At 44.0% G+C, this 23209-nt stretch overlaps 1 protein-coding gene across 1 annotated transcript; it reads left to right on the top strand.

Annotated features, from left to right (window-relative positions):
- Nucleotides 1–395: 395 nt before the first annotated feature.
- Nucleotides 396–19501, top strand: RAB11B (RAB11B, member RAS oncogene family). The gene is made up of 5 exons (XM_060786143.2): nt 396–611; nt 3363–3558; nt 6316–6509; nt 9699–9779; nt 17191–19501. Exons 1-5 carry the CDS (start codon nt 572–574, stop codon nt 17334–17336), a joined length of 657 nt encoding a protein of 218 aa, XP_060642126.2. The 5' UTR covers nt 396–571; the 3' UTR covers nt 17337–19501.
- The last annotated feature ends 3708 nt before the right edge of the window (nt 19502–23209 follow it).

The raw sequence follows: 23209 nt of genomic DNA, 5'->3' as shown, positions 1-23209 counted from the left end.
CCGCCTTCTCATTGGCCCGTGTCCTTTTCGCGCCCACTCCAGGAGTCCTGATAAGCCCAGAGCGCCTGCCAATCATCCAAAAGAAGCACACTTAAAAAAACCCCCAACGGCTAATGTTGCGCTCTCTTCTCATTGGCCCTCCCCTTTAGTTTCCACGCCCCCTTCGCACTTCCATTGGTTGGCGCCCACCCCAGGGGTCCTGATAGGTCGGGAGCTCCTGTCATTTGTCCAAAAGAATCACAACCCCCCCAACGGTGAACATTGTGCTTCCTTCTCATTGGCTGTCCTCTTTCGTTTTCCCGCCTTCTCCACCCTCTCATTGGATGCCGTCGTGGCGCGGCCCTTGATAGGCCGAGAGCGCTGCCTTTCAATCTTTGCGCTGGCCCTGAGTGCGCATGCTCCCTCTTACTGGCAGCGGGCCCCGCCCTCCGCCTACTTCGGAGCCTGTCAGAGGGATCGGCCCGCTTCGGCCAGGCCTCGTCGGGCCAGCCTTGCCGCCTCGCTCTCCGCGAACGCCGATTGGAAGCGCAGCCAGCGAGGAAGAGCAGAGCAGAGCAGAGCAGGCGCTGCCATGGGGACCCGCGACGACGAGTACGACTACCTCTTCAAAGGTAGGAGGCGAGGGTCTGCGCTTGGGCTGGGCCCGCCCCCTGCCTTTGGGGGGAGGGGCCAAGGGGCGGGGCTTTGCGGAAACCTCCCCTCGGCTCCAGAGTGGGAGGGAACGAGAGCCGAGGGATTTCATAGCAAGGAGGAGGCGGGGCTTCTGGGGTGCCAGGTGGGAGGGGCTTAGGAAGGCTGGGACCGCCCCCTTCCTTGGCGGCCGGGCTTGTGGGGGGACTTTTTCTTGCTTCACAGTGGAAGGGACCTCGATCTAAGGGGGGTTGCGAGGCGGAGCTTGCCTTGAGGACCTCTTCCTTGGCCTCCGAGAGGGAGGAAGGGGCTGAAGAAGGGTCACTGGAGGCGAGGCTTCTTCTGGGACCTCCCCCTGGCTCGAGAGTGGGCGGGGCCTAGAGCTGAGGGAGAGAGGGAGGGAGGTGGTGGGGTTTGTTCTGGGACCTCCTCCTCGGGCCCAAAGTGGGAGGGAGGGGCTTAGGGAGGGGTAACGGGGCGGGGTTTGTTTTGGGGCCTCCCCTTGGCCCAAAGTGGGAGGGAGGGGCTTAGGAACCGTGAATGGGGCGGGGCTAGTTCTGGCACCTCCTCTTTGGCTCCAGAGTGGGAGGAGCCTAGATCTGTGGGAGGAGGCGGAGCTTGTTCTGGGACCTTTTCCTTCCTCTAAAGAAGAAGGGGCTTAGGAAGGGGGAATGGGGTGGGGTTTGTTCTGGGACCTCCCCCCTTGGTCCCAGAGTGAGAGAAGGGCTTAGAAAATGTAGAATGGGGTGGGGCTTGTTCTGGGACCTCCCCTTGGCTCTAGCATGGGTGGAGTCTAGATCTGGCTTATAATAATAGTTGTTATTTATAATATATATTTGTATATATATACACATACACACACAAATGTAATAATTTATTATTATTATTATTATTATTATTATTATTATGTCCTCCAACTGCCATCCTCTTTCTTTGATTGGCTCATGCAACCAAGGCATTAGGTCAACATGTTTTCCTTGGATCCTTTGCTGTTGTTTTCTTCTTGTAGAACCACCCAAGTTGCAGGTTTCCCATTCTCTTTTAATAGTGCATCAAAGGCCATGTTTGCTTCGGGGCCTAACCTTTCTCAAACAATGGAATAGGACTAGGGAATACAAGAGCAGCACAGCTGCTGTCGGTGGCAACTGACCAAGCTTCATCGTTCCTATGGAAGAACTATCAAGTTTGCTGGGTTTCTGAAAGGTGAAATGTCAACGACAAGAAGCAGTTGTTGTTATTATTGTGGGACTTGGAGGAAGTGTATGAAAGCCATTGTGGTGTTTCAGGATCCTGCCTCTCTGCTGGTGTTTTATGAGTGCAGTGCAAAGTTATGTATAAAGAACGCTAAGAGATAACAGACCAAGGGACACCCAATGAATGAAACTTAACAGTGAATCAAACACTGAGTAAAGCATGGTTCTTTCTTTGCAGGGAAATGCCTGAACCTATTATTATTATTATTATTATTATTAAAATCATGAGATATGGTGTCTGAGGCATTATATCATGACTTTTTAGGCCTGAGCAAAGTCGTATCAATGCCCTACGAACCTCAGTCCAAAGCCATATCTATGCTCTACAAACCCAATGTATAGTCTCTCTAATATATAGTGCCTTCGGCATTCTATTAGATATACGGTGTGCTGGGTTTGTAAGGCATTGATATCACTACAAACCCAATGCATAGTTTCTTTAATATATGATGCCTTTGGCATTCTTTTAGATACACAAGACGCTGGGTTAATAGGGCACTGGTTTCACTACAAACCCAGTGTATAGTCTCTCTAATAAATGGTGTCTTTGGCTTTCTATTAGATATACAATATGCCAGGTTTGTAGGGCATTAATATAACTACAAACCTAATGTATAGTCTCTATAATTTATTGTGTCTTTAGCATTCTATTAGATACACAAGATGCTGGGTTTGTAGGGCATAGATATAATTTTGTGTTGTCGAAGGCTTTCAGGGCTGGAATCACTGGGCTGCTGTGAGTTTTTCAGGCTATATGCATCCTTTCCTGACATTTCACCTGCATCTGTGACTACCGGCATCTTCAGAGATTCTGTTGGAAGTGAAGCAAGTGGAGCATATTTCTCTGTGGAATAATGTCCAGGGTGGGAAAAAGAACCCTTGTCTGTGTAAAGCAAGTGTGCATGATGCGATTAGCAAGCTTGAATAGCTTTGAGGAGCCTTGCAGCTGTAAAGTCAATCAATGGGTGTATTTGCATAGAGGGGGGCTGGCTGTTCTTGCCTAGAGGCATCCTTTGTTTGGGAGGTGCTCAATGGCACTTGGTTGTTTGCTATCTGGAATGCCTTGTTTCTTTATTTACTGTCTTGATTCTGGTGTGTTTTGACCCCATGAAAATGAACAAAATCTGGTTACCAGTATTAAAGAAAACACCAGAATCAAGACAGTAAATAAGGAATAACACTCAGAAACAGGAGAGTTCTAGACAGCAGACAACCAAGTGCCAGTTAACACTTCCCAATCAGAGGGTACTCCTAGGCACAGCAACCAGGCTACCTCTATGCAGATTCCCTCACTGATTGACTTCATGGCTACTCAATGCTGTTCAGTTGCAACATTCACACTTGCTTCAAAAAGGCTTGGGAACCAGGGGAATGAGACACCATTACAGTGGAAAGGTGCCTTCCTTTGAGATCCAGGGGTCCCGACCGCAGAGGTGCCCTGCTTCCCTCCCTCCTTCCTTATTTCCTTCCTCCCTGCAGTGGTGCTGATTGGAGACTCCGGGGTAGGAAAGAGCAACCTCTTGTCTCGCTTCACTCGCAACGAGTTCAACCTGGAGAGCAAGAGCACCATCGGGGTGGAGTTCGCCACCCGCAGCATCCAAGTGGATGGCAAGACCATTAAGGCCCAGATCTGGGACACTGCTGGACAGGAACGCTACCGCGCCATCACCTCTGCGTAAGGCCTTGTGCTCTCGGCCTTGGGGGAGAGGTGCCTCAAGAAGGACTGGCTCTTGGGACCCCAGCTCCCAGCATCCCTGGCCATGGACAAGCTGGAAGCAGGGGATTCTGGGAGTTGGAGGCCCAGGCGCCAGGAGGGCTGCAGGTCCATTCCATACCTCTTCATGTGTTTTTCTATCTATCTATGGATCCATATATTTATCTAATACAGGCACCTCCAATCTGTGGCCCTTCAGGCCTTTCTGACTCCAACTCCCAGCATCCCTCTCCTTTGGACAAGCTGAAAGCAAGGGCTTCTGGGAGTTGGAGGCCGCAGGTCTCTTCAGTTTTTTATCTGTCTCTGTATCTCTTCATCCATGTGTCTATCTATCCAATTTATATAGTATGTCTTTCTCTCTAATATATCCATTCCTGTCATCCTTCAATCTTTCTATCTAATGTATACATCTATCTGGCTAATCTTCCATGTATCTCTCTCTCTCTCTCCATTCGTGTCCATGTAACTACCTATTTCTCTAATCAATCCATCTTTCTAACCTATCCTTCCATCTCTCTCTCTTCATTCATGTGTCCATCTGTGCATCTGTAATCTATTTAATCTATACATCTCTCTCCAATCTATCTTTCTATCTATCTATCTTTCTTCTATCTTCTATCTGTGCAGACTGTCCATCTCTGTCTCTAATCTGTCCCTCCACCTTTCTGCAATCTGTGGAATCCCTCTCTTTCTTTCTATGCAATCTAGCCATCTCTGTCTAATCTATCCTTCCATCTCTCTCTCTTCATCCATGTGTCTAATGTATACATCTATCTATGTAATCTATTTATTTATTTATTAGGAGCCCCCAGTGGCACAATGGGTTAAATCCTTGTGCTGGCAGGACTGCTGACCGAAAGGTTAACGGTTCGAATCTGGGGAGTGGGTGAGCTCCTGTCTGTCAGCTCCAGCTTCCCATGCAGGGACATGAGAGAAATCTCCCACAGGATGGTAAAACATCTTGGTGTCTCCTGGGCAACATCCTTGCAGATGGCCAATTCTCACACACGAAAAGCAACTTGCAGATTCTCAAGTTACTCCTCACATGAAAAAAAATTGTGTCAGAAGCGAATTGAGGGTACAGTTGTAATGTATTTGAAACCACAAACAAAGTTAAAAACTTGGTGTTATAATAAATGTCCTTTGAGCATTCGCTGGCCACTTTGGGTGTCGCTGTGAGAAGGTCCTCCATTGTGCATGTGACAGGGCAAAGACTGCATTGTAGTCGGTGGTCTGTGTTTTGCTCTTCTCCACACTCACATGTCTCAGACTCCACTTTGTGGCCACATTTCTTAAGGTTGGCTCAGCACCTTGTGGTGCCAGCGCGCAGTCTGTTCAGTGCCTTCCAAGTCGCCCAGTCTTCTGTGTGCCCAGGAAGGAGTATCTCATCTGGTCTCAGCCACATTTAGGACTCTCACTTGCTGGGGTGTTCCTGCGAGTGTCTCTGTAGATCTTAGGAAGCTGTTTCTTGATATAAGGCATTGGTATGCTGGCGGATATCCAAACAGAGGATGAACCTGAGATGTCACTGCCTTGGTTTTTTCATTGCTGGCTATTACTTCCTGATGGATGTCAGGTGGTGCAATACCACTAAACGGTACGTTTTCGATGCTGGTCATTGACCGTAATAAATCTTGTTGTTTACTACTAAATGGTATAATTTCTCCAGTGGTGTGGGCTGTAGGCATCCTGTGATAATGCGGCATGTCTCATTAAGAGCCACATCCACTATTTGAACGTGGTGAGATGTGTTCAACACTGGGCATGCATATTCAGCAGCAGGGTAGCCAAGCGCAAGGGCAGATGTTTTCACTGTGTCTGGTTGTGATCCACAGGTTGTGCCAGTCAGTTTTCGTATGGTATTATTTCTAACACCCACTTTTTGCTTGATAGTCAAACAGTACTTCTTGTAAGTCAGAGCATGGTCCAGAGTGACTCCCAGGTATTTGGGAGTGCTGCAGTGCTCCAGTGGGATTCCTTCCCAGGTAATCCTCAGAGCTTGAGATGCTTGTCTGTTCTGAAGATGAAAAGCACACATCTGTGTTTTAGATGCTTTCGGGATCAGCTGGTTTTCCCTTCAGGGAGCTTCTGTTCAACCATTTCAAAGCTCCCTGCCTGAGTAGTGATCGCATGATCGTCGATATAGATGAAACTCTCTGTCCCTTTTGGTATTGGCTGGTCATTTGTGTAAATGTTAAACATGGATGGAGCAAGCACGTTCCCCTGAGGCAGGCTGTTCTTCTGTTTTCGCCATCTCCTTCTTTGGCACTCAACAAAAAAGTTCCTGTATGTTTGTAATCCATACGTCACTCCCTCTAATCTATCCTTCTACCCATTCATCCACCCATCTTTCTCCTACCTATGCAATCTGTCTATCTCCTTCTCTAATCTTTCGATCAATCTTTAATCTATCCTTCCATCTATTTCTCTTCATCCATATTTCTATTTATCTAATTTAGACATCTGTGTAATCTCTTTCTAAATGTATATAGTTTATACATTTATCTATTTAATCTATCATTCCATCTCTCTCTCTCAATCTACGTGTTTATCTAATTTACACATGCACTGTATCCTTCCATTTGCATTTATCTAATGTATACATCTATGCAATCTATCCATCTATTTCTCTATCTCACCTTCCCGCTACCCTTCTCTCTCCCTTTATCCATGTATCTAGCTCTCTGTCTAATGTATGTACCGGGTATATCTCTGCAGCTACTACCGGGGGGCGGTGGGGGCACTGCTGGTCTATGACATCGCCAAGCATCTGACCTACGAGAACGTGGAGCGCTGGCTGAAGGAGCTGCGGGACCATGCCGACAACAACATTGTCATCATGCTGGTGGGCAACAAGAGCGACCTGCGCCACCTCCGGGCTGTGCCTACCGACGAGGCCCGCGCCTTCGCAGGTACATGCTGGGATGCCATACATTTAAAAGAGAGATAGGGTGGCCATCTGTCTGGAGGGCTTTGATTGTGTCTTCCTTTATGGAAGGAGATGGACTGGACGGCCCTCTGAGGTCCCTTTCAACTCTAGGGTGCTATTATTCTATTATTATTCTTAGTAGTAGTATTAAGCAGAGATTGGGTGGATATTTGCTGGGAGTGCTTTGAGTGTGCCTCCTTGCCTGTCAGAATGGACAGATATCACACACACACATACATACATTAGGACTATCTTTCGAATTGTCATGTCGTATTTATGTCTGGATGGCTATCTTTGATTATGCTTTCATTATGTCTCCCTGCCTGCCAGAATGGGATTGGGCTGGGTGTCCTTTGGGGGCCCTTTCCAAATATGTGGTTCTGTATCATACACACACATACACACTAGCTTGGGTACCCGGCAATACCTGGGTTATTTGACAAAGACACTATTTGTTTTGGGGATATTAGGTAATATCATTTAGATAATTAGAAACATTATTTACAGTTGGGCATTTTGGGTCTGTGTGCCAAGTTTGGTCCAGATCTGTTATTGAGGGGGTCAGAGTGCAGGGTAAACTACAACTCCCACACAGGTGAGCCATTCCCTCCTCAACTCCTCCAGTATGTTCTGTTGGTCACCAGGGTCTGTGTGCCATGTGTGTTCGAGATCCGTCATTGGGGGCTCCGGAATGCTCTCTGGGTGCAGGGTGAACTACAACTCCCACGGGGGTGGGTTAGTCCTCCTCAAGCTCTTACAATATGTTCTGTTGGTCACCAGGGTTTTGTGTGCCATGTTTGGTCCAGCTCTGTCATTGGTAGGGTCCAGTGTGCTCTGGGTGCAGGGTGAGCTATGTTCTGTTGGTCATGGGGGTTTTGTGTCCCAAGTTTGGTTTAGGCCTATCATTTGTGGGAGTCGCACTGGTCTGTAGAAGTGGTTGAAAGTACTGCAAATCTTCCCCCAACCCTGACCAGTACAGAAAGTGTGTCATGGAGTGTCTGTGTGTCAAACTTGATCCAGGTGCATCATTCATTTGTGTTGCAGTGGTTTCTGGAAATGAGTGAAGATATTGCAATTCCCATTGTCCCTGCTCCATCCTCTCCCAAAACTCACAAGGATGTAAAGTACGTGATGGAGAGTCTGTGTGGCAAGTTTGGTTCAGGTCTATTATTCCTGGGAATCTCGGTAGTCTCTGGATATGAATGAAGGTACTGCAAATCCCATCATTTGTGGTCCATCCTTCCCTAAACCGCACCAACACATAAAGTGGGTCATAGGGGGTCTGTGTGGCAAGTTTGGCCCAGGTCTGTCATTCGTGGGGGTCGCAATGGTCTCTGGAAGTGAGTGAAAGTACTGCAAATCCCATCATCCATAGCAAGTTTGGTCCACATCCATAGTTGGTTGAGTTCACAGTGCTCTCTGGATGTAGATGAACTACAACTCCTATTAATCATGGTGAATTCTTCCCAAATCTCTTGTTCAGTTGGTGATCAATTCTTGTTTGCTGTGTGCCATAGGAAAGGATTAAAGGAGAAACAGTGGGTGGGGGTCGTTCAAATTCCACAGCAATTGAAAGAGTAAGGACCCCTGGGATGTCCATTCTAGAGGAAAAACAGAACATTTAGGATGACATTGTCCCTGAATGAAAGCCTTCACTTGGGTGGTGGGCAGTATGGTGTTTGGGGAGGATATTGGCAGGGTTTGGGAGACATGTTCATGGCACCCGCTGTAACCTGCAATGTCCTTGGAAGGAGGGCTTTTGGTGGCTCCTCAGCACTATGGGTTATAGCTGTTTGTGGAGGCGGGAGGCTGTATGTGTAAGTGGACCCCTCTGCCACAGATACACATTTTCACTTTTATTATGTGTATAGAAGATATATTATACATGTGTGTGTGTATAGATAGATAGATAGATAGATAGATAGATAGATACTAGCTTGGGTGCCCGGCGTTGCCTGCTTTATTTGAAAAAGTCAATTTTTTACTTGTACAAAATGCCTAAGGTTGTGGGTGAACAGCAACTCACATCATGCCAGGTTAACCCCTAAAAACTCCATCAGTCCTTAAAGTGTGTTATGTTAGGCAAGTTTGCTCTAGATACATCATTGGTGGGGTTCAGTGTGTGCGCTCTCTGGCTGCAGGGTAGACTACAACTCCCACTATGGTGAGTCAGTCCCCTCAAACTCCTCCAGTAGGTTGAGTTAGTCATGGGGGTTCTGTGTGCCAAGTTTGGTCCAGGTCCATCATTGGTGGAGATCACAGTCTCCCTAGTTGTGGGTGAACTACAACTCCCAGAAAGGAAAGTCAGTTCCCCCCCAAACCCCTAATCAAATTTTGGTATATTGGTCTGTGTGCCAAATGCCAAGTTTGGTCCAGATCCATTGGTGTTTGGGTTCATTGAGCTCTCTGAATGTAGGTGAACTACAACTCACACAAATCATGGTGATTTCCCCCCAAGTTTGGTCCAGTTTCCTCTTTGGTGGAGTTCAGAATGCTCATTAATTGCAGGTGAACTATAAATCCCACTACCTACAACTCTAAAATGTCCTGGCCGATTTCCCTCAAAACCCACCAGTGTTCAAATGTCATATCGGGTATGCATGGCAAATTTGGTCCAGGTCCATCATTGTTTGGGTTCATAGTGTGCTTTGGATGTAGGTGAACTACAACTCCTATAAATTCCTCCAAAGACCTCCAGTACTTTTTGTTGGCCATGGGTGTTCTGTGTGCCAAGTTAGTTCCAGATCCATTGAGATGGAGTTCAGAGTGCAGTTCTTAGATTGCAGGTAAACTATACATCCCAGAACCTACAACTCCTATAAATCATGGTGAATTCTCCCCAAACCTCTCTAGCATGTTCAGTTGCTGAGCAGTTCCTCTGTTTGCTGTGTGCCATAGAAAAGAATAGGAAAGGGTTAAGGGGGAGGCAGTGGGCGGGGTCATGCAAATTCCACACCAATGGAGAGAGTCAGAAACACTGAGGTATCTGTCTGTGGTGGAAGAAACTCATAAAATCTAGGATGGAATTGTCCCCGTATGAAAGCCTTCACTTGGTGGGCAGGATTGTGTTGGTGGAGGACATTGGCTCTCTACAACCTGCAGTGTCATTTCACTTTTATTATTATTATTGTGGCTGGCCATTCCAACCACTGTCTTACTTTTTCTCCTGCAGAAAAAAACAACTTGTCCTTCATCGAAACCTCGGCTCTCGACTCCACAAACGTCGAAGAGGCCTTCAAGAACATCCTGACAGGTAAGTATTGGGCTTCTCTGGCCTTGAAGGGAAGGGGTGTGTGTGAAAGGAAGCCTTTGTATTGGGACTCAACCCCATCCTGCACAGGTTTCTAGTCCTCATCAAGGACATAGCAGCAGGTGAGATTCCTGGCAGAGAAAGCCCTTCTCCCATTGGGCCCTCTGCTTGCCCCTCTCTCTGTTCTCTCGCCCTACTGGTTTGTTAAGACTGATACTTTTCAGGGACACACCAGAACCCCATTTGCAGGCCTCGGTGGCAGGTACCTGGGTTGCAAGGAGATGTGTGGGGGGATGATGCCTGCACAGCTCTTTCCTCAACAGACACAATGCATCAACACAAGTTTTCTCTGAAAGACCCCTCACGGACCACTTTTCTGTTTCTTACAGACCACTGGTTGGGAAGTACTGCTATATAGAAATGTACCATATATACGCAAGTATAAGCCGACCCGAATATAAGCAGAGGCACCTAATTTTACCACAAAAAACTGGGGAAATGTATTGACCCGAGTATAAGCCAAGCATGAGAAATGTAGCAGCTACTGGTCAATTTCAAAATAAAAATAGATACCAATAAAATTACATTAATTGAGACATCGGGAGGTTAAATGTTTTTGAATATTTACATGAAATAATAATTTAAGATAAAACTGTCCAGCTCTGAATAAATTATTATTTTAACCTTCTTCAATGTAAACGTGCTTACGTATCCTTCCAAAGAGTAAAATAATAAATGTAATAACAACAACAATAATAAATGTAAGAATAATAATAATAGAGTAAAATAATGTAATAACAATAATAGAGTAAAATAATAAATGTAAGAATAATAGAGTAAATGATAATGATAATAATAATAATAATAATAATAATAATGTAAAATAATAAATGACTTTGACTCTAGTATAAGCCAAGGGGGGCTTTCTCAGCCTAAAATAAGGACTCAAAATAGCTTATACTCAAGTATATACAGTAATTCTTTTTAATAAAGTCTTCTAAAGCTTGACTCTGCTCCCAAATTGCTGAAGCTCAATGGCTCTACTGCTAAAACTGCCTCTTTTGTCCTTCTGCGAGCCTGGAGAGTGGCAAGATGCCTGCTTCAAAGAGTTACATAGTTAGATTGCTAGGCCCTGACTTTCCTATATAGAAAGGTCGTTCTTTCAGTAAAGTATTTTATAACATTTCAAAGCTTGATAATAATAATAATAATAATAATAATATTTTTTTGAAATACAAATGTATCTTATGTCCTTTATTTTAATAATTATAATGCAGTGCCTAAAGACCTGAGTAAGGCCTGCACTTAAAAACAATTGGCACTGACAAAATCTGTCAGTTGCAAAAGGCCACCCTACTCAGATCTGCACGCATTATTCGCCGATATATCACACAGTCCTAGACACTTGGAAAGTGTTCAACGTGTGATCGAAGCATAGTGATCTCTGTATTGTCGAAGGCTTTCATGGCCGGAATCACTAGGTTCTTGTGGGTTTTTTCGGGCTATAGAGCCATGTTCTAGAGGCATTTCTCCTGACGTTTCGCCTGCATCTATGGCAAGCATCCTCAGAGGTTGAGAAGGTCTGTTGGAAGTAGGAAAAATGGGTTTATATATCTGTGGAATGGCTGGGGTGGGGCAAGGAGCTCTTCCCTGCTGCAGTTAGGTGTGAATGTTTAGCTGATCACCTTCATTAGCATTTGAAGGCCTGCCTGAGTCTGGGAAAATCTGTTGCTGGGAGGTGTTAATCTGTGCCTGGTTTTTTCCTCTCTGTTGTTTAGCTGTTATAATTTTAGAGTTTTTTAATATTGGTAGCCAGATTTTGTTCATTTTCATGGTCTCTTCCTTTCTGTTGAAATTGTCCACATGCTTGTGGATTTCAATGGCTTCTCTGTGTAGTCTGACATGGTGGTTGTTGGTGTGGTCCAGCATTTCTGTGTTCTCAAATAATATGCTGTGTCCAGGCTGGTTCATCAGGTGCTCTGCTATGGCTGACTTCTCTGGTTGAAGTAGTCTGCAGTGCCTTTCATGTTCCTTGATGCGTGTCTGGGCGCTGCGTTTGGTGGTCCCTATGTAGACTTGTCCACAGCTGCATGGTATACGGTAGACTCCTGCAGAGGTGAGAGGATCCCTCTTGTCCTTTGCTGAACGTAGCATTTGTTGGATTTTCTTGGTGGGTTTGTAGATAGTTTGTATGTTGTGTTTCCTCATCAGCTTCCCTATGCGGTCAGTGGTTCCCTTGATGTATGGCAGGAACACTTTTCCTCTGGGTGGATCTTCATCTTTACTCTCGTGGCTTGTTCTTGGTCTTGCAGCTCTTCTGATGTCTGAGGTGGAGTATCCATTGGCCTGGAGAGCCCAGTTGAGGTGGTTCAGTTCATCTTGGAGGAGGTGGGGTTCGCAGATTCTTTTTGCGCGGTCTGCCAAGGCTTTAATGGTGCTTCTTTTTTGACTTGGGTGATGGTTGGAGTTTTTATGTAGATATCTATCTGTGTGTGTGGGTTTTCTGTAGACGGTGTGACCCAATTGTTGATCTGGTTTGCGGATGACTAGGACATCTAGAAAAGGCAGTCTTCCTTCATTTTCTTTTTCCATGGTGAACTGGATGTTTGGGTGGATGCTGTTAAGATGGTCCAGGAACCTGTTGAGTTCTTCTCCTCCATGGCTCCAAATGGTGAAGGTGTCATCCACATATCTGAACCATATTGTGGGCTTTTTGGTTGCTGTTTCCAGGGCTTGTTCTTCAAAGTGTTCCATGTAGAAGTTAGCTATGACCGGGCTGAGAGGGCTCCCCATAGCTACTCCATCTTTCTGTTCGTAGAATTCATTGTCCCACTGAAAGTAACTGGTGGTAAGGCAATGGTGAAACAGAGCCGTGATGTCTTCTGGGAACCTCTGGTTGATGAGTGCCATGGTGTCTGCTACCGGGACCATGGTAAATAGAGATACCACATCGAAGCTGATCAGTTTGTCGTTTGTATTTAGCTTGAGATTGCTGATTTTTTCTATGAAGTGGGCTGAGTCCTTGATGTAGTGTGTAGTGAGCCCAATATGGCTTTGTAACTGTGCAGCAAGAAATTTTGCTAGGTCGTATGTGGGGGATCCAATGGCACTCACGATGGGTCTGAGTGGGGTGGAGTCCTTATGGATTTTTGGGAGTCCATAAAGCCTGGGTGGATGGGCTTCCGATTTACATAGCTGTTGTCGTATGTCAAAGTTTATGGAGGAGTTCTTAATCAGGGTGTTGGTTTTCTTGGTTATTTTGGCAGTTGGGTCTTGCTTGAGTTTTTTGTATATAGTAGGGTCCAGGAGTTTTCCGATCTTCTCCTTGTATTGTTCTGTATGCATGATAACTGTGGCATTCACACCTAACTGCAGCAGGGAAGAGCTCCTTGCCCCACCCCAGCCATTCCACAGATATATAAACCCATTTTTCCTACTTCCAACAGACCTTCTCAACCTCTGAGGATGCTTGCCATAGATGCAGGCGAAACGTCAGGAGAAATGCCTCTAGAACATGGCTCTATAGCCCGAAAAAACCCACAAGAACATAGTGATCTCGTTTGCTGTGTACTAATCTTGTTATGTATCTAATAATAATAATCATTATCATATTTATCATCTTTCTTTATAGTCCACCCTATGTCCCCAAAAGGACTCAGGACGGTTTACAGACCAAAAAAAAAGAGGCATATATTCAATGCCATAGTAGCAAATAAACCAATTGTTGACTCTGCTGCTGTAAATTAGTGGGCACAGGTTTACTGTTGGTACCAGAATCTTCTGATAGATGCTGTTGTACATGATGGCTAAGAACATAGGCTAAAAAGGTACCGGCATGTTTCAGCCTGTGTCTGAAATAGGGAGTGGTTTAATCCCAGCTGCCTTGAAAAGGAACTTGGCAACTGCCAAACTGCCAAAGTCACGTGGGGAAGATTATCACTAAGTAGAAACTTTCATATAAAATTTCACTGGACTAGCTGGTGAGTTTCATTTAGGAGGTTGATTAGGTTGCTCGGGCCTGTTCATAGAAGCTGCATGACAGTACAATATGGTAGATGCATTCTCCTTTTTGTTTGTTACATGGACAGAGTCTTTCTTTATATGGGATACCTGCAAATCTCCCACACAGCAGTTCAGACAGGAGCACATTGCACCTTGCTTTGGAAGATAGGCAGTGGTATTTGGCCACAGTCAAGTTCTTTAAGTAGTCTGCTGCATGGAAAGGCCTAACATAATGTTGGAATAGCAACCTTCTTCAAGCATCATATGCTAGTTATTTGTTATGTATATAACTCAGATTGATTACTGTGTTGTATAGGTATGTATTCGCATGCAGTTTTCCTTAACTCTGTGTTGTGGAAGGGGCTGCAGACCATGTGACCAGATCTGGGGCTGTTCAGACTCAGACTCCATTGCAGAAACAGTATGCATTACAGAAGTCAGTAGAGATAGAATGCTTTAGAGAACTGACCGTACAGAGACTCTATTAGACTCTCAGACCAGAGAGATGCTTTAGACTTTGGACTGTTAAGATTATAAGAAAGGTGCCCTGTGTTACCTGCACAAGGAAACTACTTCAAATCCTATCTGAAACTGGATTGATAAACAAAGTACCTGTATGCTGAATATATGAAGTTTGTGAGTAAACCAACTATGTTACTTTTAAAGAAATCTACTTTATGTTTGGTCTCTCAAGAGCATGATTTAAACCAAGATGTTTTAAGGGAGAGATGTTTTGGGGCAACTGAAAATAACCCTTCTGAAACTCTGCTATATATGTTTTTTGTGTATTGGCATATCTTTGTTCCTAACAGTTCAATGAAATAACCAGGGATATCAGTCTAACAGCTGAGAAACCTAATTGCCTTGCATGAATACTAGTGGATAATATGTACCACTAAGGAGTCTTGGAATTCAATCCCACATTGCCCATGTCTCAAGTCCTCAATGAGGAATAGTTAGTTTAGTATAAACTAAGGGTTTCCCTTCTCCCATGTCTCCTGTATGACAGTTGGGAATGTATCTCTTTCGTTTCTCCACGTTGCTTCTGCTCTCATTCTGACTGGTTGTTTAAAATGGATACTTTCCCACTGCAAGCCTTTTTGAATCTGCCTTCTTACATCTTAGTATGGAAAGTATGTGCTGTGTACTTTGAGATCTCTCTCTGCTTGTGTTTCAGGAGAGATGTAGTGATTGGTGTATTTCCCCCCTCTCTTTGAAACCCTAGAAGAGATGGGTGTTAGAGTAGCTCAGACCCAGTTCTTTATTGTTTTAAGAAATGCACTTATTGGGTTGCTGTGAGTTTTCCGGACTGTATGGCCATGTTCCAGAAGCATTCTCTCCTCAATAATGCTTCTGGAACATGGCCATATAGCCTGGAAAACTCACAGCAACCTAGTGATTCCAGCCATGAAAGCCACATCACATGGCACTTCACTTTCTGCTCACTAGGGAGCTGATGCTTAACTTTTGTATCTTGTTTGGTTTTGGATGGTCGGCTTTATTTCAGGGTAGTTTACCCTAACAAGGAGAAGGTTGACTCTAGTGAGTTTTTAACTCTTCTCAAGAGAGGAAAATACTTTACAAAAAGGTTTCGATCTCTAACAAAGGTCATACCATATCCATTTTCCAAAAGGTTATGGAGATTTCAATTTTTTTCCAAAACATAAAGTATGGACAGAACATTTGGGGAGCAAGATACATACTGTACATGCTCAAGTATAAGCCTAGTTTTTCAGCCCTTTTTTAGAGATGAAAAAGCCCCTTACGACTTATACGCGAGTGAGAGTCTTGGCAGGAAGGCATGGGGCTGAAAGAAATTCTTCTTTCAGCCCCACGCTTCTCGCCAGAACCCTCACCTCTCTGCAAAGAAACCCAGCTCTCTCGCATTCTTTCCTTCCTCTTCCCCTCTTTCTTGCTTGCTTCCTTCTCCCCCCCTCTCGCGCATCTTCCTTCCTCTCCTCTCGCTCATTGGCCCTGTCCCCCAAAGTGGGAGAGAAAGAACTAGCACATTGCAGCTGCTCTTCTCCTTTGCAAAGGCAGCAGCTCCTCAGAAGCAGCGTCTCCCTATTGATTCTGGAGCACGATGTATGGAGTGTTGCCGGTAGAAGGGGAGAAAGAAGGCAGGAATGGGAGAAGTAAGGAGTGTAAAAAGGGAGGAAGGGAGGAAAGGAGGTGGGAGGGAAGTTAGGAGAAAGGGAGAGAAGGAAAGAAAGGAAAAAAGGAGGGAAAGAAATCCTCTCTTTAACACTCTAGACTGGGGTCTTTCCCAGTTTTCCAGTCCCCCTTTCCATCCCAACCTTTCCCAGTTTCCAGCCCCTCTTTCACACCTCAGTCATTTCCATTTCACCAATTGCCCCCTTCCAACCCAATATGTCCTACTTTTCCAGCCACCCCTTTTCCACCTCATTTTTCCACTTTTTCAACCACCCCTTCCCATTCCAGTGTTTTCACGTTTCCAGTCCTTCTTTCCCATCCCTTCCCACACCAGTCTTCCCCACTTTTCCTTATTCATAAACACAGCATTTCCCCCAAAATGTATAGTTAAAATAAACTGTGGTGATTATTGGAAGGTTTCGTAAACACATTTACATTGAAGAAGGTTCAAATAATGGTTTAATCAGAGTTGGGCAGTCTTACCTTAAATTCCAGTTTTAGATATGCCTCAATTAATGTAATTTATGGATATCTATTTTTATTTTGAAATTTACCAGTAACTGCTGCATTTGCATCCTCGGGTTATACTTGCGTCAATATGTTCTCCCAGTTTTTTGTGGTAAAATTAGGTGCCTCGGCTTATATTTGGGTTGGCTTATACTTGAGTATATATGGTACGTATACTGCTGGCATCAGAAGCTTCTGACTTGCTAAACTGCTGCTGCAACGGCTTTAAAGTTTTAAAATGTGTGTGTCAGACAGGCCCCCACTCTCTCAATTTTCCGCAAGGAATTAAAAACTTGGTTGTTCTGTTGTGCCTTTAACTAGGCGGTTCACTTGAGAATTATCCCGACCTTATCTAAGCTCCGGCACTTTAGTTGGCCCCTTTCCTGTACGTATGACATTTCAATGGCCAAGGGCATTACCCTGGCAACCCAACCCTCTGACTATTGCACTTTCCCTCAGCTCTTCCAAGGAATCATTGCACTTACTCTGAGCCAGAACCAAGTTTCAGATTGGTCAGTCAGAGTATTGTCTTTATGTTAATTGATTTTAATTTTTTATTATTTTTTATTGTTTTTACTGTGTTTGTTTTATTTGTAATCCTTGGGTTTGTCTCTCTGTAAGCCGCTCCGAGTCCCTTCGGGGAGATGGAGGCAGGGTATAAAAAATAAAGTTGTTGTTGTTGTTGTTGTTGTTATTATTATTATGCCCTTTTGGGGTCCTGCCTCTGAGCTTTCCCCCTTCTTTTTTGCAGAAATCTACCGCATCGTGTCGCAGAAGCAGATTGCAGACCGGTCGGCCCACGATGAGTCACCCGGCAACAACGTGGTGGACATCAGTGTCCCGCCCACCACCGACGGACAGAAAGCCAACAAACTCCAATGCTGCCAGAACCTGTGACCTTCTCTCCCCAGAAGGGGCTGCTGCAGCCTGCACTTCCTGTCCCTCCCCCTGGAAACCTGTGCCCACTTCCTTCTTCCTTCCTCCCAGTGATTTCCTCCCTGTTTCCTTCTTTCACAGCATTATCCTCCATGTTCCCTTTGGGTGGGGTCCCTTTCTTTTTTCCAACCTTATTATTATTATTTTATTGTTGTTATTATTATTACTATTATTATTTTGGGATCCCCTCTGCTAAGGCCTCACCAGCGTTTTGGACCTCTAAAGTATGCACCTATCTATCCATCTCTTCCTCATATCTTTCTATCTAGTTCATCTATCTATCGAGCCATCTCTCTCTCATTTGTCTCTATCTAATGTATACATCTGTCTAATCTATCCATCTTTCTATCCAATTTATATATCTATCTAATCTCTCTCTCTATATATAATCTATCTAATTTATTCATCTCTGTAATCTTTCTAATGTATACATCTGTCTAATCTATCCATCTCTCATCTTTCTAACGTATACATCTATCTGTATCCATCTCTCTTACTTTAATCTATCCTATGTATACATCTATCTAATCTAGCCATCTTTCTCTAATCAATCTATCGAATGTATACACCTATCTATCTAATCTAGCCATCTCTCTCGCATCCTTCTTTCTAATTTATTCATCTAAACGGGGGATTCTGGGAGTTGGAGGCCTTCCATGTCTCTCTCTTTCCATCCATGTGTATGTCTTATATAATTTAAACCTCTATGTAATCTGTCCATCTCTCGCTCTAATCTATCCATCTATGCAATCTATCCTTCTCATCCATCCATCCATCCCTCTATCATCTCTCTCTCTTTCCCTCCCTCTTCCTCCCTCTCTCCCTCCTCTCATCTATCGAACTCCCTGCCTATCTAATCCATCCATCCATCCAGCCAGCCATCTTTTTCTCATCTATCTATACAGTCTTTTCTGTCTGTCTCTCTAATCTTTCCTTCCTTGTATCTCTCTTTTCATCCATGTCTGCACCTACGTATCTAAGACATCTCTCCTACCTTTCCTTTTCTAATTTATGTATACAATATATCCATTTCGATCCTTCTATCTGTCTCCCTGTCTTTGTCCATACATATATGTTTTTCTATCTAGTCTATCCTTCCATCTCTCTCTCTCTTATCCGTGTATCTATTTATCTAATTTATACATCTATGTAATCCATCTCTCTCTAATCTATCTCTCCTTCCATCTTCTGTCTCTTTCTCTTCATCTATTTACCTTATACATCTATTTAATTGTCTATATCTCATTTATATTTCTATCTATGTGATCCATCTATATAGAGAGAGATGGATAGATTACATAGATAGAAAGATATTTAGATCACTAAATAAGTGGATAAAGTGATAGATCAATAAATAAATGGATGAATGGATAAATTGTTAGATTAATAAATAAATGGGTGAATAAATAAATGGATGGATGGATAGATAGATAAATGGACAAATTCTATATCTATTCATTTATTTATTGAACTATCTATCTCTTAAAGATCCTTCCATCTCTACCTTCTTCACTTCATCTGTGTGTCTGTCTGTTTTCTCTCTCTATCTGATTTATAGATCTAATTTACCCATCTATCTACAATAATTTATGCATCTATGTATACCTTTCTATAGATTCTATTGTTCTCTAATTTATGTCTTACATCTATCATTTTATCTCCTATCTTATACATCTAATTTATCAATCTCTATTTATATATCTAATCTATTGATTTATCTCTAAACTATCTTCTAATTTATACATCTGTTTAATCTATCTCTAATCTATACATCTCTCTCTTACCTATCTATACATCTAATCTATTTTATTTATACATCTCTCTATCAAACTCTCTATCTTTCTATTTTATTTATACATCTATCGATCTCTATCTAATCTATCTATATTCTACATTGGTCTGATCTGTCCATCCGCCTATGTAATCGATCCATCTCTCCAATCCATCTCCCTCTTCAGTTGTATACATCTATCTGCCTAACCTATCGATCTGTCTTCCTTCCTTCGAAACCCAGGTCCTGCATGTTGCTTTGTCCCATCTTTCCCCCCACAAACCTCATGCTCTGTACATAATGTTGCACAGGTTTCGAGCTCGTTTGGACGAATGAATTAACTATAGAAATACCAGCTACTCTTCTAAATCCTCGTTTTCTTTCGGTAACACTTTGAGCGTAATTGTAGCTTGCTTAGATGATGATTATTATTATTATTTTAACGCCTTCCCTGTAGTGCCCCCTTCCCATTTCCTGCAGTGCTTTCTATCATCTCTCCCTTCGCTTTGGATTTTACTTTGGATAAGATTGTACTCTCCATTTGGCTTCTGTTGAAAGTGCAATTTCCCCTTGTAAATACTCACTTTGGTTCTAGTGCATGGTTCTTCTTCTGACGACGACGACGATGTATTGTGAATATATATAAATATTATATATATATATAAAGATTGCCAAACTTAAAAAAAGGTTGTGTCGCTGTTGCCTTTCTAGCAAAGCAGATTGACAAATGCAACTAAATTGGTTGGAAATGATTGATGGATGGATGGAGGGATGGATGTACCGCCGAATTTGGAAAGGAAGGCAAGCCTCAGTGCAACCCCCCCCCCCCATTTTTCTATGTATATATTTAGATTTACATTTTATTTTTGATTACAATGATAGATAAATTGTAGATGTGTAATAATATCTATATTATTATTACTATTTCTATATTTTTATTCATATATCTATTATATCTATCTACTATAATATTATTAATAATAAATATATTATTTGCACTAAAACACAGTATGTCACAGCAAACAAGATCTATATGCTGGATTTTGTATCACAAAATCACAAGTCGAACACTTCCCAAGTGTCTAGGACTGTGTGATGTATTTTTGAAAGATGTCCGCAGATCCAAGTAGGGTGGCCTTTTGCAGGTGACAGATTGTGATTTTGTCAATGTTTATTGTTTCCAAATGCCGGCTGAGATCTTTTGGCATGGTACCCAGTGTGCCGATGACCACTGGGACCACCTATACTGGTTTATGCCAGAGCCTTTGCAGTTCGATTTTGAGTTCGTGATAACGGCTGAGTTTTTCCTGTTGTTTTTCCTCAATGCGGCTGTCACCTGGTATGGCGACATCAATAATCCAGACTTTTTTCTTTTCCACAATCGTGATGTCTTGTGTATTGTGTTCCAAAACTTTGTTAGTCTGGATTTGAAAGTCCCACAGCATATTATTATTATTACTATTATTATATTATATCTTATATCTACTATAATATTAATAATTAGATATATTAGAGATATACAATAAATATAATAATTACTTACTTACTTACTTAGGCGATCCCTCGTTTTCCGAGTATGATGGTCCTCCAATGTTCTTGTGGGTCCGTAAGTGGCTGTGGAGCCCTATTCTTGCTCTGCACCTTCTTCCGCAGTGAGGGCATTGGTTTCCAGGTGGAAGGCGGTCCCGGTCGGGGTTGGCTTGACGCGCCTTCCTCCTGGCACGTTTCTCTCTTTCACCCTCCACTCGTGCCTCCTCGAATTCTGCAGCACTGCTGGTCACAGCCGACCTCCAGCTGGAGCGCTCAAGGGCCAGGGCTTCCCAGTTCTCAGTGTCTATGCCAGAGTTTTTAAGGTTGGCTTTGAGCCCATCTTTAAATCTCTTTTCCTGTCCACCGACATTCCGTTTTCCGTTGATAAGTTCGGAATAGAGCAACTGCTTTGGGAGACGGTGGTCAGGCATCCGGACAACGTGGCCAGCCCAGCGGAGTTGATGTTGGAGGACCATCGCTTCAATGCTGGTGGTCTTTGCTTCTTCCAGCACACTGACGTTTGTCCGCTTGTCTTCCCAGGAGATTTGCAGGATTTTCCGGAGGCAGCGCTGATGGAATCGTTCCAGGAGTTGCATGTGACGTCTGTAGACAGTCCACGTCTCACAGGCGTATAGCAGGGTTGGGAGGACAATAGCTTTATAGACAAGCACCTTGGTCTCCCTACGGATGTCCCGGTCCTCAAACACTCTCTGCTTCATTCGGGAAAATGCTGCACTTGCGGAGCTCAGGCGGTGTTGTATTTCAGCGTCGATGTTGACTTTGGTGGAGAGGTGGCTGCCAAGGTAGCGGAAATGGTCAACATTTTCTAATGTTACACCATTAAGCTGTATCTCTGGCATTGGGGAGGAGTTGGCTGGTGACTGCTGGAAGAGCACCTTGGTTTTCTCAATGTTCAGTGACAGGCCAAGCTTCGTGTATGCTTCTGCGAAGGTGTTTAGAGTGGCTTGTAGATCTTCTTCTGTATGCGCACAGACGACATTGTCATCAGCATACTGGAGTTCTATAACAGATGTTGTTGTAACTTTGGTTTTGGCTTTCAGTCTGCTGAGGTTAAACAGCTTGCCATCTGTCCGATAGATGATTTCCACTCCGGTGGGAAGCTTCCCATCAACAAGGTGAAGTATCATTGCGATGAAGATGGAGAATAGAGTTGGGGCAATAACACATCCCTGTTTGACACCCGATTCCACCTTAAATGGGTCACTTTGGGAGCCATTGCTGTCCAAGACTGTTGCCATCATGTCATCGTGGAGGAGCCGCAGGATGTTCACAAATTTGTTAGGGCATCCGATTTTGTGGAGGATGGTCCAGAGAGCGCTGCGATTCACTGTGTCGAATGCCTTGGCAAGGTCGATGAATGCCATGTACAGAGGTTGGTTTTGTTCCCTGCATTTTTCTTGGAGCTGTCGTGCAGTGAAGATCATGTCCACGGTTCCTCTGGAGGGGCGGAAGCCGTTCTGGGATTCTGGGAGGGTGTCTTCTGAGAGGGGCAGGAGGCGGTTTGCAAGGATTCTTGCGAGGATTTTCCCAGCGGAGGTTAGAAGGGAGATACCTCGATAGTTTCCGCAGTCTGTTCTTTCCCCTTTTTTGAAGAGGGTGATGATGGTGGCATCCTTGAAGTCTGCTGGGATTTTCTCGGTCACCCACACTTTTTCTATGAGCTGGTGGAGTTGGTGTGTCAGCTCAGGTCCTCCCTCTTTGAAGATTTCAGCAGGGATCCCATCCGGTCCGCTGGCTTTGTTATTCTTCTGCTGGCTGATGGCATTGCTGACTTCTTCCAAACTAGGCGGTGCTGCAAGCTCATCCCTGGTTTGTTGTTGCGGGATTTGTGAGAGGACCTCTTCGGCCACATTGGAGCTGCGGTTCAGGAGGCTTTGGTAGTGTTCTTTCCAACGTAGTGCAATTGAGTTTTGGTCCTTCAGGAGTTTGGTTCCATCTGATGAGCGTAGAGGCTGTATGCCATGGTTTCTTGGTCCGTAGATGACCTTTGTGGCTTTGAAAAATCCTTGAGCATTATGGGTATCTGCCAGGTGTTGGATTTCTTCAGCCTTCTTTGTCCACCAGATGTTCTTGAGTTCTCTTGTCCTTCTTTGGACCTCGGCTTTTGCACTAGCGTAGATCTTTTTCTTAGCAGCACAGTTGATGTTTCTCTGCCATGTTTGGAAGGCTTTCCTTTTCTTGTCAATTAGCTGTTGGATCTCGATGTCATTTTCATCAAACCAGTCTTGATGTTTCTTGGCTTGGTATCCAATAGTTTCTTCGCAGGCTTGGATGATGGAGGTCTTCAGTTTGTTCCAATGTTCCTCAACATTTTCGGGGTGTTCTGTGGGTAGATGGTTCTTGAGTGCTGTTTGGAGATGGGCTCGTCTGGAGGGCTCCTGAAGGGCTTGGGTGTTCATTTTGCGCCTTGTCTTTCTGCCTTGGAGTCTGCGCTTGGGAGCGATCTTGATGGCCATCGAGGATCGGATTAGCCTGTATAATTGATATAATAATCGATACTTATATTAAATAT

Source organism: Anolis sagrei, chromosome X, assembly GCF_037176765.1.
Source record: "Anolis sagrei isolate rAnoSag1 chromosome X, rAnoSag1.mat, whole genome shotgun sequence".
In the NCBI taxonomy this organism is placed as follows: Eukaryota; Metazoa; Chordata; class Lepidosauria; order Squamata; family Dactyloidae; genus Anolis; species Anolis sagrei.
This window is presented reverse-complemented; position numbering and strand designations above follow the sequence as displayed.

Coding starts and splice junctions, on each gene's coding strand:
- RAB11B (XM_060786143.2), top strand. CDS start 572: ATGGGGACCCGCGACGACGAGTACGACTACCTCTTCAAAG. Junction 3,559..6,315: donor TACCGCGCCATCACCTCTGC/GTAAGGCCTTGT, acceptor ATATCTCTGCAG/CTACTACCGGGGGGCGGTGG. Junction 6,510..9,698: donor CGAGGCCCGCGCCTTCGCAG/GTACATGCTGGG, acceptor TTTCTCCTGCAG/AAAAAAACAACTTGTCCTTC.